Source organism: Scyliorhinus torazame, chromosome 2 (assembly GCF_047496885.1).
Source record: "Scyliorhinus torazame isolate Kashiwa2021f chromosome 2, sScyTor2.1, whole genome shotgun sequence".
Lineage (NCBI taxonomy): Eukaryota > Metazoa > Chordata > Chondrichthyes > Carcharhiniformes > Scyliorhinidae > Scyliorhinus > Scyliorhinus torazame.
In genome coordinates, this window is record NC_092708.1 from 218430758 (window position 1) to 218449290 (window position 18533).

The 18533-nt window shown below is 45.9% G+C and overlaps 1 protein-coding gene across 6 annotated transcripts in view; it reads left to right on the forward strand.

The window, feature by feature from the left end:
* Positions 1-16434, forward strand: part of c2h21orf58 (chromosome 2 C21orf58 homolog) — a 165863-nt gene extending 149429 nt beyond the window's left edge. For 2 of the 6 annotated variants that reach the window (XM_072483952.1, XM_072483938.1), the window contains 4 exons: positions 23-159; positions 10482-10717; positions 12930-12994; positions 16051-16434. In XM_072483952.1, coding sequence (XP_072340053.1) covers positions 23-159; positions 10482-10717; positions 12930-12994; positions 16051-16094 — 482 coding nt within the window. In that variant the 3' untranslated portion in view covers positions 16095-16434. Of the gene's footprint in view, positions 1-22; positions 160-10481; positions 10718-12924; positions 12995-16050 lie in introns of all 6 variants that reach the window. The other 4 variants (XM_072483950.1, XM_072483942.1, XM_072483945.1 and 1 more) reach the window with 4 other exon arrangements.
* The last annotated feature ends 2099 nt before the right edge of the window (positions 16435-18533 follow it).

Sequence of the window (18533 nt, forward strand, 5' to 3'; positions counted from 1 at the left end):
ATCTTTCATTAACTTGTTACAGATATGGTTGAGCTGATGTTAATGCAAAATGCACAGATGCACCAGATAATTATGCATAATATGATGTTGAAGGCATTACCTCCAATGGCATTTTCCCAGCCTGGCAGTTCTATAGGTCCCGTGGTCTCTCATGGACAGGTAGGAATGTTCTGCTGACAAACCAGTTTGTTGTTAATCTCATTCCCCCCCACAGGGCTATGAACCTTCCTCAGTACTCACCACCCATCAACCATGGAATCATGTGAGCCATGGACCTCAGTACTGATTGCCTGTCACCCAATCAGATTGTTTGCACTGTGGACCTTCTGCAATGTTCACCTGAGATTGTATGAGCTGTGGACCAACCTAAGTACATTTCCCTTTACATCCATGGGATTGCTTGGGCTGTGGATTTCCTTTAGTACTGACAACCTGTCCTCCATGGGCAACTTAGTTGTGGTCCTCCCTCAGAACTGACCACAAATCATCCAGATGGCCTCAGCCATGCATTTCCTGCACTTTATCTAGAACATAGAATCTTTGCACACTGAACGGCAACATATGTTTTGATTTTATAAAACAAAGTTTTTTGAATTTACGATCCTGAGATCATAGAATTGTACAGTGCAGAAGAGGTCCTTTGGCCCATCGAGTCTGCCTGACAAAACAACTACTCGAACCTACACTAATCTCACTTCCCAGCACTTGGCCCGTAGTCTCGAATGTTACGATATTTCAAGAAGAAGTCTTACAACACCAGGTTAAAGTCCAACAGGTTTGTTTCAAATCACTAGCTTTCGGAGCACTGCTCCTTCCTTAGGTGAAGGAGCAGTGCTCACCTGAAGAAGAAGCAGTGCTCCGAAAGCTAGTGATTTGGACTTTAGCCTGGTGTTGTCCTTTGGACTTCAACCTGGTGTTGTAAGACTTGATACTGTGCTCACTCCAGTCCAACGCCGGCATCTCCACATCACGATATTTCAAGTGCTCACCCAGTACTTTTTAAAGATTGTGAGGTTCCCTGCCTCAACTACCCCTTCAGGCAGTGCATTCCAGATTTCCATCACCCTCTGGGTGAAAATGTTTTTCCTCAAATCCCCTCTTAACCAGTGTTTGTCAAAGTGGAGATTGTGACCCACTGGTGGGCCATTGGATGGTGTAAAATGGGTCGCCAGAATTTTGCCAAAAATGATCTCCAAAGTTCGGCTGACTATTTTTTTCCTGTTTTCTCTCTGGGTAAATTCTCGCAGTACAGTACATGACCACATGAAGCTGATCTAGAAGCCAGTTACATGGATTTTCTTGCCGCTCTGGGACACAGTGTAGTTGGGGGAGTTTGCAGTTGGGTGGCATTACCTGCTATGGTGTTCAGCATCGGGATCTGTATTATTTCTGAGTTCAGTGTATCACTAACAAACTCCCTGCGTCCTTTTGTGTTCTCTTAGTTAACCCGGAGGTACAGCCTCCCCTTCACCTACAAGTTCCTGTGTCCACTCCCTCCATTTCCGAATTGTCTCTCCACACCGATGCCTCTTGTCCTTCAAGGATGCTTTTTTTCCCCATCATTTCCCTGCCACTGTCCACCCATTCTTTTTACCATATTTAACTGGGAAACGGTATTGACAGGCATCCAGGAACATTCTGTCTGACCATGTTTTTGATTCACCACCCACTCATCTCCCTGTTCTCCCAGCCACCAGTATATGCCTCCGATCCTGCCCTCCCCTTCCACACCCGGAAGCAACAGTCGCTCCAGCAGGGGGGTACCTTGGCAACCTGGGGAACTCCTTCCAAACCTTTCGCGCAAAGTCACTTATCTGCAGGTACCTAAACTCACTTCCTCTCGGGAGCTCTGTCCTCTCCTTCAATTCATCTGTACTTGCAAACCCTTCTTCCAGAAACAAATCCCTCACCTTAACCATCCCCACTTCTCTCCACTTCCTATACGTGCCATCAATCCCTTCCCCGGCTCAAACCCATGATTTTCACACAACGGCGTTAACACCGACAACCCCTCTATCCTGAAGTGCCTCCTCAGCTGGTTCCAGATCTTCACCGTGGACTGCACCACGGTGCTCTCGGAGCATCTGCTTGGCGGATTGGCAACACCACCATCACCCTTAAACTGGACCCACGACAGGACTCCTCCTCTATCCTAACCCATTCTACCCCCTCCCCTTCCCACCATCGCCTCACAAAAGGCAAAAGGTATGTCGGCTTTCATAGCAAGAGGATTGAGTACATGAGCAGGGTTGTCTTGCTGTCGCCCCTGCCCGAGCACAAGGGCAGCATGCCCAGCATCCCCAAGCTCTTTGCCTGTGAGAGAAGATGGCTGTTTACTTCCTCGGCTCCCCGCAGCAGCCCGTCCGCCAGGTTCACATTTTTAAAAAGGAGTACTAATATGTGCCAGCGTGACCACTTTCTGGGAAGGCCGCTGAATGACGGGAGATCATTGGATATGGGGTCGTTCCCGTTAATTGTATGGAAATGGGGCTTAAGTGGTGATAATTGGTTTCTTGCCACACTAAGGGGGGGGATCCCGATTTCACCTGCGGGAGTGGGCCGGTTGCATCGCAAACGGTTTGGCGCCTGGCGCGGTTCTTGTTTTCCACCTCTCCCCCTATTCACGACCTCGTTTCGTTCGAGCGAGAGCGCAACGAGGCCGGAGAATCACGCCCTGTATATTTTCAAGATGGACTTATATATAGCTCTTGGGGCGAAAGGATCAAACGATATGGGGCGAAAGCAGGGACATGTCACTGAGTTGGATGATCACCCATGATCATAATAAGAACATAAGAACTAGGAGCAGGAGTAGGCCATCTGGCCCCTCGAGCCTGCTCCGCCATTTAATGAGATCATGGCTGATCTTTGTGGACTCAGCTCCACTCTCCGGCCCATACACCATATCCCCGAATCCCTTTATTCTTTAGAAAGGCATCTATCTTTCTCTTAAAAACGTTTAAAGAAGGAGCCTCAACTGCTTCACTGGGCAAGGAATTCCAGAGATTCACAACCCTTTGGGTGAAGAAGTTCCTCCTACACTCCGTCCTAAATCTACCTCCCCTTATTTTGAGGCTATGCCCCCTAGTTCTGCTTTCCCCGACCAGTGGAAACAACCTGCCCTCATCTATCCTATCTATTCCCTTCATAATTTTATATGTCTCAATAAGATCCCCCCGCATCCTTCTAAACTCCAATGAGTACAGTCCCAGTCTACTCAACCTCTCGTCATAATCTAATCCCCTCAACTCTGGGATCAACCTAGTGAATCTCCTCTGCACTCCCTCCAGTGCCAATATGTCCTTTCTCAGGTAAGAAGACCAAAACTGAACGCAATACTCCAGATGCGGCCTCACCAACACCTTATACAATTGCAGCATAACCTCCCTAGTCTTGAACTCCATCCCTCTAGCAATGAAAGACAAAACTCGATTAGCCTTCTTAATCACCTGTTGCACCTGCACACCAACTTTCTGCGACTCGTGCACCAGCACACCCAGGTCCCTCTGCACAGCGGCATGTTTTAACATCTTACCGTTTAAATAATAATCCATTCTGCTGTTATTCCTTCCAAAATGGATAGCCACACACTTGGCAACATTGAATTCCATCTGCCAGACCCTAGCCCATTCACCTAACCTATCCAAATCCTTCTGCAGACTTCCGGTATCCTCTGCACTTTTTGCTTTACCACTCATCTTAGTGTCGTCTGCAAACTTTGCCACATTGCACTTGGTCCCCAACTCCAAATCGTCTATGTAAATTGTGAACAACTGCGGGCCCAACACTGATCCTTGAGGGACCCCACTAGTTACAGGTTGCCAACCAGAGAAACACCCATTTATCTCCACTCTCTGCTTTCTGTTAGTTAACCAATCCTCTACCCATGCTACCACTTTACCCTCAATGCCATGCGTCTTTAGTTTATGCAGCAACCTTTTGTGTGGCACCTTGTCAAAAGCTTTCTGGAAATCCAGATATACCACATCCATTGGCTCCCCGTTATCTACTGCACTGGAAACGTCCTCAAAAAATTCTACCAAATTAGTCAGACACGACCTACCCTTTGTGAACCCATGCTGCGTCTGCCCATTGGGACAATTTGTCTCCAGGTGCCCCGCTATTTCCTCCTTAATGATAGATTCCAGCAATTTCCCTACATCCAAAGTTAAGCTTACCGGCCTATAATTACCCGCTTTCTGCCAACCTCCTTTTTTAAACAGTGGTGTCACGTTTGCTACTTTCCAATCCTCTGGGACCACCCCAGAGTCTAGTGAATTTTGATAAATTATCACTAGTGCGTTTACAATTTCCCTAGCCATCTCTTTTAACACTCTGGGATGCATCCCATCAGGGCCAGGAGACTTGTCTACCTTTAGCCCCATTAGCTTGCCCAATACTGCCTCCTTAGTGATTACAATCATCTCAAGGTCCTCACCTATCATATCCTTATTTCCATCAGTCACTGACATGTTATTTGTGTCCTCCACTGTGAAGACTGACCCAAAAAACCTGTTCAGCTCCTCAGCCATTTCCCCGTCTCCTATTATTAAATCTCCCTTCTCATCTTCCAAAGGACCAATATTCACCGTAGCCACTCTTTTTTGTCTTATATATTTGTAGAAGCTTTTACTATCTGCTTTTATGTTCTGAGCCAGTTTACTTTCATAGTCTACCTTACTCTTCTTTATGGCTTTTTTAGTAGCTTTCTATTGTCCCCTAAAGACTTCCCAGTCCTCTAGTCTCCCACTACTTTTTGCCACTTTGTATGTTTTTTCCTTCAATTTGATACTCTCCCTCACCTCCTTAGATATCCACGGTCGATTTTTCCCCTTTCTACCGTCTTTCTTTTTTGTCGGTATGAACCTTTTCTGAACACTGTGAAAGATCGCTCGGAAGGTTCTCCACTGTTCCTCAACTGCTACACCATGAAGTCTTTGCTCCCAGTCTACCTTAGCTAGTTCTTCTCTCATCCCATTGTAATCGCCTTTGTTTAAGCACAAAACACTAGTGTTTGATTTTACCTTGTCATCCTCCAACTGTATTTTAAATTCCACCGTATTGTGGTCGCTCCTTCCAAGAGGATCCCGAACTATGAGATCATTAATCAATCCTGCCTCATTACACAGGACCAGATCTAGGACCGCTTGTTCCCTTGTAGGTTCCATTACATACTGTTCCAGGAAATTATCCTGGGCACATTCTATAAACTCCTCCTCAAGGCTGCCTTTACCAACCTGGTTAAACCAATCGATATGCAGATTAACATCTCCCATGATAACCGCTGTACCATTTCTACATGCATCCGTTATTTCTTTGCTTATTGCCTGCCCTACCATCCTGTTACTATTTGGCGGCCTATAGACTACTCCTATCAGTGACCTTTTCGCCTTACTATTCCTGATTTCCACCCAAATTGATTCAACCTTGTCCTCCATAGCACCAATATCATCCCTTACTATTGCCCGGATGCCATCCTTAAACAACAAAGCTACATCACCGCCCTTACCGTCCATTCTATCCTTTTGTATAGTCTGATACCCTTGGATATTTAACTCCTAGTCGTGACCATCTTTTAACCATGTTTCAGTAATGGCCACTAAATCATAGTCATTCACGATGATTTGCGCCATCAACTCATTTACCTTATTTCGTATACTACGAGCATTCAGGTAAAGTACACTTATGCTGTTTTTTATGTTTTTGTTATGAATCCTAACACCTTGATCAGTAACTTTTCGCAATTTATTGTTCCTCTTACCCTTTCTCCTAATTTTCCTTGTCTTTGAACCCATATCTCTACATAATAACCTGTCACGTAACCTGCTGCCTTGATCTCCATTAACCATTATACTGTCCATAGCTTCACACTTCCCTTCCCCCCAACTTGCTAGTTTAAAGTCCTTGTGACCAACCTATTTATCCTATTCGCTAGAACACTGGTCCCAGAATGGTTCAGGTGAAGACCGTCCCAACGGTACAGATCCCTCCTGCCCCAGTACTGATGCCAATGCCCCATGAAATGGAATCCCTCTTTCCCGCACCACTCCTTTAGCCACGTGTTAACTTCTCTAATTTTCTCAACCCTATGCCAATTGGCACGTGGCTCGGGTAGTAATCCAGAGATTATAACCCTGGAGGACCTGCTCTTTAATTTAGTCCCTAGTGTTTGATAATCCCCAAACAGGTCCTCTTTCCTAGTCTTACCTATGTTGTTAGTCCCAACGTGGACCACAACAACTGGATCCTCCCCCTCCCTCTCCAAAATCCTTTCAAGCCGATCAGAGATGTCCCTCACCCTGGCACCGGGCAGGCAACATACCATGCGGGACTCCCGATCTGGCTTACAAAGGATGCCATCAATCCCCCTAATTATAGAACCCCTACAACTACCACTTGTCTTTTTGCCCCCCCCCTCTTGAATGGCTTCCTGTACCACGGTGCAGTGGTCAGTCAACGCATCCTCCCTACAGCCCTCTTCCTCATCCACACAGGGAGCAAGTACCTCATACCTGTTGAACAAGGTCAAGGGCTGAGGCTCCTCAACTCCTAAACTCAGGATTCCCCCTACCTGCCTCCCTTGCAGTCACACCACTCTGTCCCTGACCACTGACCGAATTAACAGTACTTATTCTACTGGGTGTGACTGCCTCCTGAAACAAAGCGTCCAGGTAATGTTCCCCCTCCCTGATGTGCCGCAGTGTGTGCAGCTCGGTCTCCAGCTCATCAATTCTGAGCCGAAGTTCCTCGAGCAGCCAACACTTGCTGCAGATGTGGTCACTGGCGGTCTCAATGGGATCCACCAGTTCCATCATCATACAGCAACAGCACATCACCTGTCCAGCCGTATTCAACTAGTTAATTAATTTAAATATTTAAAAAAAAAACATTTCTTTATAAAACCTCAAGGATAAACCCGAACACCAACAAAAACACAGCCACTCACCCCAACTCAGTCACTCACCTAAACTCAGATGCACTCTGTTCCAATCAGCACTCTATGTCTAAAGGCACTCCTTCCACACCTTTTGTGCACTCACCTCTCCCAGCACTGTCCCGGCTCTCTCTCCTCCCACGCTTTTTAAATCTCCCGGCTCTCTCCTCCGGCGCTGTTTTCGCTGTCCCGGCTCTCTCTGCTCCCGCGCTGTTTTCGCTGTCCTGGCTCTCTCCTCCCGCGCCTTTTAAATCTCCCGGCTCTCTCCTCCTGCGCTATTTTCGCTGTCCCGGCTCTCACTTCCCGCGCTTTTGAAATCTCCCGGCTCTCTGCTCCCACGCTGTTTTTGCTGTCCCGGCTCTCTCCTCCCGTGCTTTTAAAATCTCCCGGCTCTCTCCTCCGGCGCTGTTTTCATTGTCCCGGCTCTCTCTGCTCCCGCGCTGTTTTCGCTGTCCCGGCTCTCTCCTCCCGCGCTTTTTAAATCTCCCGGCTCTCTCCTCCGGCGCTGTTTTCGCTGTCCCGGCTCTCTGCTCCCGCGCTGTTTCCGCTGTCCCGGCTCTCTCCTCCCGCGCTTTTTAAATCTCCCGGCTCTCTGCTCCTGCGCTGTTTTCGCTGTCCCGACTCTCTCCTCCCGCACTTTTTAAATCTCCCGGCTCTCTCCTCCTGCGCTATTTTCGCTGTCCCGGCTCTCACTTCCCGCGCTTTTGAAATCTCCCGGCTCTCTGCTCCCACGCTGTTTTTGCTGTCCCGGCTCTCTCCTCCCGTGCTTTTAAAATCTCCCGGCTCTCTCCTCCGGCGCTGTTTTCATTGTCCCGGCTCTCTCTGCTCCCGCGCTGTTTTCGCTGTCCCGGCTCTCTCCTCCCGCGCTTTTTAAATCTCCCGGCTCTCTCCTCCGGCGCTGTTTTCGCTGTCCCGGCTCTCTGCTCCCGCGCTGTTTCCGCTGTCCCGGCTCTCTCCTCCCGCGCTTTTTAAATCTCCCGGCTCTCTGCTCCTGCGCTGTTTTCGCTGTCCCGACTCTCTCCTCCCGCACTTTTTAAATCTCCCGGCTCTCTCCTCCGGCGCTGTTTTTGCTGTCCCGGCTCTCTCCTCCCGCGCTTTTTAAATCTCCCGGCTCTCTCCTCCGGCGTTGTTTTCGCTGTCCCAGCTCTCTGCTCCTGCGCTGTTTTCTCTGCTCCCGGCTCTCTCCTCCCGCGCTTTTAAAATCTCCCGGCTCTCTCCTCCGGCGCTGTTTTCGCTGTCCCGGCTCTCTGCTCCCGCGCTGTTTTCGCTGTCCCGGCTCTCTCCTCCCGCGCTTTTTAAATCTCCCGGCTCTCTCCTCCGGCGCTTGAAGGGCCGAATGGCCCACTCCTGCTCCTATTTTCTGTGTTTCTATGTCGCAGAAGTTTCAATTCAAAACGATAGAGCTGGAATAGTGAAATCACTTGAGTAACATGGGCATTTCATTCTTTGTTGGACCATATCCATTTAAGGAGCCTGTAATTGGTCACTTGGGGAAACTGATATTTAATAGGCTACGCCCCAAGGTTTCTGTGGCCAGTTTGATCAATTGACACTTTGGTTTTGTTGGGTACCATTGCTTCCTTGGTAACGATTTCCTGCTCAGGCAAAGTCTGAGATGCTTCTCGATGCAGCTCCCGAACCTGGCACCAAAGAATCAGTTTGAAAATCCAATTTTTGGCTAATATTTGGGACCATGAGTGATTATTAAAGAGCACTTATAGGTCTCTGAAAGCAGCCTCCACCTCAGGTACAGTACTAGGTTTAGTGTTGCTGTTTTAGTCACATAGGTAAGGGAGGGCAGCTTGGATAACAAAGTCTGGATTAGATTGGGGCCAGGCTTTCCAGATTCTTCATGGTTCACCTGAGGCTTCATCATTCCATCCTTTATACTGTACCTGGGGTAGTTGGTGTCTCAGAACCAAGTGTGGCACTTCTCTAGGTTTACACTGAGGCCAAAGATCCTCAGCATTTATCTCAAGTAAGTGTGCCATAGAGTCATGATGGCACAGAAAAGAGTCTCTGCCCATCCTGCTAACCTATCTATGCTCTGTTACAGTCAACTGGTATAATCCTTATAGTTTACTATACCTCTGGGTTTGGTAGTGTTGGCAAACTTTGAAAATTTACAATGCATTTCAATATCCAAATCATTCTGATGCATCAAAAAAAAATCTTGCACTGACACTTGGGAAACACTACTGTCTACCATCCTCCACTCTGGTAATCAACTATCTGCTATTACTCCTTATGCCAATGTTTTATCCAGGCCAACACTGATTCTCCTATTCTACAAGCCTCAATTTTGCAAACCAAGCTTTAATGGGTATTTTGTTAAAATCTTTTTTCCATATCGACTACATCCATTGCACTCCTTTATTTAACCTTTTCTGTTACTTCATCAAAAAAATCTGTTAGATTAGTCAAGCAAGATGCACTGCAACACCTCACCAAGGCTTATTCTACAGCATCTTCCAAACTCTACCATCCAGAAGGACAGGGGCAGCAGATGCATGGGAGTCCCCCTCCACGTCACATCCATCCTGGCTTGGAACTACATCGCCGTACCTTCACTGTCACTGGGCCAAAATCCTGAAACTTTCTGCCTAACAGCACTGTAGGTATACCACCACCACACGGACTGAAGAAGTTCAAGAGCAATTAAGGATGGGGAACAAATGCATGCCAGCATGCCCCACATTTCTCGAAAGAAGAACACAAGGTCTTGCTTATTGGTGTGAAAAATAGAAATATTGCACTGGTGCAGAAAGGAAGGCATTTTTCTGATTGAAGCTCCGGGACTTTGTTGGACGAGAGCAGAGAAGGGCTTTAGCTTGAAATCTGTGTGCTTCACCCAAGCTGGGTGTGTTTGATGTGGTTGAAACTGAAACTATTCCATTCACCGGCACTTACATTGGCTCACCTTGTACAGAAATGTCACGACAATAAATAAAAGTCATCAGAAAACAAGTGTGGGTGAGTCGACGCCTGTGAGTGGAATGTTACTCAGTGCCAACTGAAATTCTGTTTATGGAACTGTTATGTAATTTCTGTAGAAAACATTTTAAGTAAAAGTAAAGTACTGATGTGAACAGAATTGAATGTTAGTGTTTGGACACTTTTTAATTGCAGCATGTGATGCAGAACTCAAATAACCTTTACGGGACAAGGGCGGCATGGTGGTGCAGTGGTTAGCACTACTGCTTCACTGCGTCGAGGTCCCAGGTTCGATCCCGGCCCTTGGTCACTGTCCGTGTGGAGTTTGCACATTCTCCCCGTGTTCGCGTGGGTTTTGCCCCCACAACCCAAAGATGTGCAGTGTAGGTGGATTGGCCACGCTAAATTGTCCCTTAATTGGAAAAAATGAATTGGGTACTCTAAATTTATTTTGAAAAAATTTAAAAAATTAAAACTTTTACTGGACAGAAATGTATTCAGCTGCAATTGCAAAATAAAGTTAACTTCAAATCGGTGTAGCACTACCGTCACTTTGTGAAATGGTGTGCAGTATGTTCTCAGACTTATGGGTTACCATCTTCCTCAACTGCAGGATGTTCAGTCAGCAGTGCCACTTATTGTGAAAGCGGAGAAGCCTCGCCCATCTTCAGTGCACCATCATCATCACTACTCTGCTCAGGGGCAGCCAACATCACATCCTCTTCCACCAATAGGACACCCATTGTGGCCATCTTTGCTACCTTCCAACCCAATGGCACAACACAGCAACCTCCAGCCTTCAGTTCAACACCTGATGGGCCCGACAATGACGCTCCCTGCCTTGCAGACGTAAGTGAAGATCAGTAGAATAACATTCATGGTTTTTAAATCATTTTCTGAACTTTCCTTTCCTACACAGCTGAATTATCTGTTGCAGTCTAATATCCATCTGCACGGCATGCTCAAGCCATTGACCCTGAAGTTCTCTGAGCTTCTCCCTGTAATTGCACAGATACTTCAGAAGGAACCCATCAGCACAACGCAGAATAATGGGTTTCCCAGGCACAGCAATGGGCAAATGACGGATTGAAACTGTTTTCCAGGATAACTAACCCTCAGTGACCTGGACCAGGGATGGGTGTTAAAGAGCCGCAAAGTGACTCTGGGTCAGGAACCTGACCTGATCCCACCCAGGTGAATTTACAGCCGATTGGGAAGCCCCCCTTGCAGGTGATGGGTCAGTTATCAAATATGCAAAGAGTCAGTTAACTCAAGTTTTAATCTGACTTCATGAGCCAGGATATGGGTTTCCTGAGCTGCATACAGCATGCCAAGGACAACAAAGAATGTTATTTCAGTGAAACTGATGAGCTGAGAAGTGTTCAAACAGTGAACCAGACCGGCCCCAGCAATGGCTAGGGGAGAGGCTGCTGTTCACAGCAGTTCTTCTGAGCGTAATCTCCCAAAGTTCTTGGAATATTTTTGTTATTGTTTCATGGAATGTGAACATCTGTGGCAAGGCCAGAATTTGTTGCTCATCCCGAATTACCCTTGAAAAGGGCTTATCTTCTTGAACTGCTGCCATCCCTGTTGAGTACGCACATCCACAGTAATATTGGGGAGTTCCAGATTTTTGACAGAGTAACAGCATAAAAGTGAATGAATGGTGATATAGTCCGATGTCAGGATGGTGTATGGTTTGGAAGGGAAGGTGTATCTCTGAATTTCGCAGCAAGATGACTGTCATTGAAGAGTCAGTCCATTGCACTGTCAGGAGTGACAGCTCTCTGTTTTCAAGTACAGCTCACAAAGGGGCACCCAGCAGGCTGAGCCTCTGCCTTAAACAACTGGCTCCTCGCCACCAATCCCATCCTTGCATTACTAATGCTCTGTACATCAACAAGATCCTCTAATGGAGTCAAGCTACCATTGCAAGCAATGACTAAACCCTTGTCAGTGATGGTTGGTGTCCTTTGATTTGAGCTGCAGAGCATAAGAACTAGGAGCAGGAGTCGGCAATTCAACCCCTCAAGCCCGCTCTGCCATTCAATATGACCATGGCTGATCTCCTCTCAGCCTCAACTCCACTTCCCTGCCCGTTCTCCATAACCCTTCAACACATTACTCATTAAAAATCTGCCCATCATCTCCTTAAATTTACTCGATGTCCCAGCATCCACTGCACTGTGGGGTAGTGAATTCCACAGATTCATGACTCTTTGAGTGAAGTAATTTCTACTCTTCTCGGTTTTAAATCTGCTATCCCTTGAGGGGCTGGTTTAGCACAGAGGGCTAAACAGCTGACTTGTAATGCAGAACAAGGCCAGCAGCGCGGGTTCAATTCCCGTTCTGGCCTCCCCGAACAGGCGCCGGAATGTGGCGACTGGGGGCTTTTCACAGTAACTTAATTGAAGCCTACTTGTGACAATAAGCGATTATTATTATTATTATTATTATTATTATTATTATTATTATTATTATTATTATTAATAAAACTATGACCTCTCGTTCTGGAATGTCCCACAAGAGGAAGCATCTGCTCTACAGTTACTTTATCAATACCTTTTATCATCTTATATACCTCAATTAGATCTCCTCTCATTCTTCTAAACTCCAGAGAATATCAGCCTAAACTGCTCAATCTCTCTTCATAAGACAGACTCCTCATCTCTGGAATCAACCTAGTGAACCTCAACTGAACTGCCTCTAATGCAACTACATCCCTCCTCAAATAAGGGGACCAAAACTGTACACAGTGCTCCAGATGTGGTCTCACCAATGCCTTGTACAGTTGCAACAACACTTCCCTACTTTTATACTCTATTCCTTTAGCTATAAAAGCTAAAATTCAATTTGCCTTCCTTATTACCTGCAGTATCTTCATGGTCAGCAGCTGGTGGTGGTGGTGGGATGGGGGTGGGGGGGGGGGGGGGGGGGGGATAGGGGATTTAGGGTCGTTACTGTTGCTTTGTTATACCTTTTTATGTGACAATTTGATAATGTTTGGAAAAAAATAATTTTTTAAAAAGCACAAGTTCTTTCCTTTTTTGTTGAAGGGAAGCAGTCAATGGAACATACTCCCGAATGCCTCCAGGACTGTAGGTGCAGATTACTACATACCTGAAGGTAAAGCTACTATGGTGGCTGCATGCCAGCAATTGTCTATTCCACCATATTACTGCATTATTTCTTTAAAGCACTGGGGGGGCTGTTAACCCTGCTATTTAGCCACCTGCCCCATGCTCTGTGATGAGTTAAGAGCCAGAATTAGTCAACAATCTAGCAGCAAGGGAACACCTCGCAAGCAGTGGCCGAGGAATTCAACATTGAACTTGAGAAAATGTCAATATCCACAGCCTTTTGGGGAAAGAGAGCTGGAATTTTACTATTCTGTGTGGATTGCTTCATGAATTCATTCCTGGATGGCCTTGCTACAATTTTAAGGTTATCCCTCCTTGTTCTAGATTCCCCCATTGGAGGGAATAGTTTTTTTTCTGCACTACCCCTAGAAAATTCCTTTCTCATTTTAAAAGCCTCCATGAGATCACCCCTTAACTTTCTACACTCAAGAGAATGTAAGCCAAATTCATGTAACCCTTTTAGACCTGATATTATTCTGGTGAATCTGCTTTGCACTCCTTCCAAGGCCAATACTCTTCCTGAAGTTTAGTGTCTAGAGCTGGATGTCTTACTTGAGAAGGGAATGGACCAAGGCTACATACAACTGAAGTGTTATTTCCTCACTTTTATATTCCATTACCATTGAGATAAAGTTAACATTACATTTTTGATCAGTTTTAGTATCCGTGTAATAGGTTACTGCTATGTTCTGCAAACGTCAGTTATCATCTCCTCCAACAAGTGCCATCCAACAACCGTTGACTGCACCGCACTTTCCTTTTCGATGGGATTTTTGCTGCTGTCTTTCTTTCTATACCTTAAGGATTCCAGAACGTCCAAACCCTCTGAAATAAGATGATCACTTCTGAAACAAATGGTGGCTGTGCCAAGGCCTGAGCAATTCCAACTGGAAACAACGACAGGCTTCTTTGACTGACACACTGGATTCAAACCAATTTTCATGTTCTGTAAAAAGATGAGCCAAACAAATAATAATAATCACTTATTGTCACAAGTAGGCTTCAATGAAGTTACTGTGAAAAGCCAAATGTTTTGCCATGCAGGTTTCCATTCTTCCTTAAACCCGTGGGATTTTTCAGTGTTTTGAATTTACTTGCAGAGGTCACATTTTTTATGTTAAAGGATCACAGTCAAGGATTCTGAACTTACCTTTACTGAAAAATATCCTTTAAATGATTAAAAGCCTCGGATTGAGGCTACCACAAAAAGCTCAGAGGTAAATACACAAAATTGTTTAGTAACGAGTCACACGATGCGGGGGATATGAGTCCAGTCTCCTGAGGGACTTGATCTCAACTGGATAGAGGTGGGGGGTGGTCCAATCGACCTGTGGTCCTTGATCCCTGTCAGAATATTAGACTTGTGTGTTCCAAGCAAAGACAAATCGAACAGGTCAATAAGTATTCCATCTCATCTGGTTGAATAACCTGCTAGTATTTACTGCCCATTCTTTTGCTGACCACTGCCGAAGGTTGAACCAGACTGTTTGCAACTTATTTGATCCTGAGATGAGCTACCAAGCTAATAATCTCTCCCAAGATTGCCTAATTCCACTTCCATAACATTGTGCCATGTGGTTCAGTTGATTCGGAAACCCTTATCCATGCCTTTATTAGCTCTAGACGTTTCCTACATTACAACAGTGACTACACTTAGAGTCATAGCATGGTTACAGCACAGAAGATGACCATTCAGCCCAATCTGTCTGTGCTGGCTCTCCGAAGGAACAATTCATCAAGAGAGCCTTCTCCCCATAGCCCTGTGCATTCTTCTTTTTAAAATAGTCATAGAGGTTTCCAGCATGAAAACAGGCCCTTTGGCCCAACTTGTTCACGCCGCCCAGCTTTGACCACTAAGCTAGTCCCAATTGCCCACATTTGGCCCATATCCCTTTATACTTATCTTTCCCATATAAATACTAATCCAATTCCCACTTGAATGCCTCAATTAAACCTGCCTCTACCGCACTCCTAATCCAATGCATTACAGATCTTAACCACTCACTGCATGTAAAGGTTTTTCCTTGTGTCGTTATTGCCTCTTTTGCTAATTATCGCAAATCCGTGCCCTCGTGTTCTTGATCCTTCTACCAATGAGAACACTTTCTCCCAATCTGTTCCGACTGGACCCCTCATGATTCTGAATGCCTCTATCAAATGTCCTCTCAACTTTCTCTTCTTCAAGGAGAACAGTCCCAACTTCTCCAATCTGTCCATGAAGTTCCTCATCCCTGGAACCATTCTTGTAAATATTTTCTGCGATCTCTCTAATGCCTTCACATTCTTGCTGAAGTGTGGTGCCCAGAACTGGACACAATACCCCAGTTGAGGCCAAATCAGTAATTTATACAAGTTTAACATAACTTCCTTCAAAAGTACTTCATTGACTGCAAAGCGCTTTGAGTCTGGTGGTCGCAATATAATGCAAGTCCTTATTTTCTATACTTGACTGCAGTTAAGGGAATCATATAAAAGCAAATTGTTGTCACTGACCAAACTGCCACATGCAAGCAACATGGTTACTTTGACAGAGACCTGCCAGAGACCTGCTGGAAACTGTGGAATTTTACTTTGAAAATGCACTGGCTCTGAGGAGAATAATGAGTCTCGGGGACAAGGAGAAGAAAAATCGATGCCATTAAATGCAATGCCTGGAGTTTTCACTGGTACTCTCTTGTGGATTAGTGGAACCTCCAGAGAAACATGATATACCATGACCAACAAATATTTAAAGCTCCATGGTCTCCTACCAATTGTATGCCAATTATGGTCAGCTTTTATCCTCAGTCAATATCAGTCGTTATCAGAATATTCACGCCAGCAGTAGTGGTTTCCTAAATCATAACAGTGATCATACTTCAAAATAGTTAATTGACTGGGAAATATTTTGCAGCGTGCTGTTGAACCGGCTCTATAATTACTAAAGCAGAGTTGTCCTCCAGCTGCCGGAGAATCCTTCAGTAAACCACCATATTCAGGTTGACAAAATAAAAGGGACAATAGGTTTTTAGGCATGAATATAATATGAATCAAACATTTCAGTATTTATTTTCAGCTTGAGAACACAGTGGATGAAGGACGCTTGAAGAAACTTATACCTTCGAAGAATGGGTTCAGACACACCATTTTGATGGACTGAGTGTGGACTTCTGAATGATCTTAATGGAAATTTACATTGTTTTCAATGGACAATCGACAATGCAATCCTACCAATTTAAACTGAAAAAAGCAACATTTCACGTAGCGATATTTGTACTTACCCATATGCTGCTGTATAAACAGAAACTTCAAAGTTACAGTGAACTATACATATTCTCAGAAATTGCATACAGTTAAACAGTGAGTAACGGTTACTTGTTAGATACTTTACCATGCAAAATAAACAACAAATTGTTACCCAGTGCTAAATAAACAAGTTACACCCTCTCCTACCTGTCACTACCTGTCATCTACCATCCTGCTTTCTCATCTGTACATCAATTCAGTCATCCTGCAGCTGACACTGTCCAACTTTGACTGATGGTTTAATTTGATTGGAGAAGCCCCTCTACAAAACATTGATGCATGCATTTCAACACTAGCTCAACAACATAGGAGATTATTTATTGTACTGTGACCAAGCCAGTGAATGCTTTATTAAGTACTTTGCAGGCTTCAGGCAGACGTAGGGAGGATGGTGAAATAGGTAGAAATATGGTAGATGGAGTTCAATACGGACAAATGTAAAGTGTTGCACTTTGGGAGAACTAATGTGGAGTATACCAAAAATGGCACAATTTTGAAAAGTGTAGATGTCTATAGTCTTGGATGGATTTGTTTATCTTTCTGCGAGCAGCTCAAACAGATCATTTAGTAAATGAAAATAAAATAAAAAGAAAATACATAAAAGGGCAACACAAGGTCCACAATGTAAATACATAAACACCGGCATCGGGTGAAGCATACAGGAATGTGGTATCAATAGTGTAGTGATCTCTGTATGTGCATGTACGCAAGGGGTTAATGTGTAATCAGCAGCACCACATGATCACTAGAGGGCCGGACCAACAGGGATATACAAAGCAACCACATTGGGTCTCCCTCAGTCTCTCTCTCTCTCGGGTGCACTGTGACCAGGACAATATCAGAATAGTTCAGCTGGCTAGTGGAGTTACGTATAGTTATTGTAGTTCGATCTTGTTAACCTTATCACTAGTATCAAAGTTAAAGTAAAGAACTCATGCACTTGTTGTTATAGTTACTCAATAAAGGGACTTCCAGTTGCGGCGATGGCCAGCTAAGCCGCACATTTCGGCACCTCCCGTTTCAACGGACTTTTGGGCTCTTATCGGGAGCCCCAACGGAAATTTTTTACGGCCAAACCCCGTGTGAGGCGACAAAGGAAGGAGTCCCCCCTGGGTGTGGATGGACAGGAGCAACAGCAGTGTCCAGATTGCGGAGGATCGTCTGGAGCAGCGGCAGGGAAGAGAAGGGAGAAGCAAGATGGCGGCCGAGGGAGCCCAGATGGTATGGGGCCCGGAACAGCAGGAGTTCCTCCGACGATGTGTGGAGGAGCTCAAGAAAGAGGTGCTGGCACCGATGTTACTGGCAATCGAGGGATTGAAGGAAACACAGAAGGTCCAGGCAATGGAGCTCTGTGGAGTGAAGGCAAAGGCAGCCGAGAACGAAGATGAGATACAGGGCCTGGTGGTAAAAATGGAGACGCACGAGGCACTACATAAGAGGTGCATAGAAAGGCTGGAAGCCCTGGAGAACAGCTCGAGGAGGAAGAATCTAAGGATTTTAGGTCTCCCCGAAGGGACAGAGGGAGCTGATGTTGGGGCGTATGTGAGTACAATGCTCCATACTCTAATGGGGGCTGAGGCCCCAACGGGCCCCCTGGAAGTGGAGGGAGCATACTGGGTCCTCGTGAGAAGACCAAAGGAAGGGGAAACACCACAAGCAATAGTGGTGAGGTTCCATCGCTACAGGGACAGGGAGATGGTCCTGAGTTGGGCTAAGAGGACACGGAGCAGCAAGTGGGAGAACACGGTGATACGCATATATCAAGATTGGAGTGCGGAGGTGGCGAGAAGGAGGGCGAGCTTCAATCGGGCCAAGGTGGTGCTCCATAGGAAGAAAGTCGAATTTGGGATGCTGCAGCCGGCAAGATTGTGGGTCACACACCAGGGCAAACACCACTACTTCGAGACGGCGGAGGAGGCATGGACATTCATTCAGGAAGAGAAATTGGACTAGACTTGAGAAATTGATGTCTGGAGAGAGGTAGCGAGGTGGTGGCACAGAAATGTAAAGTGGGGAGGGGGGGGACACACGAAGAAATGTGGGAGCCGGTGGAAAAGGGGACAGGGAAGGGGAATGAGGGAACTGCGCCATTAGGAGCGGGGCCGAGAGGGAAGCGCGGGTTTTTTCCCGCGCTATGGAAATTGAGGCGGGAAAAAGGCCGCAGGAAGGAAGGGGGCCTCACACGCAGGGAGGTCAAAGGATAAACGGGGGAAGCCGAGGTCAGCCAGAGTTAGCTGACT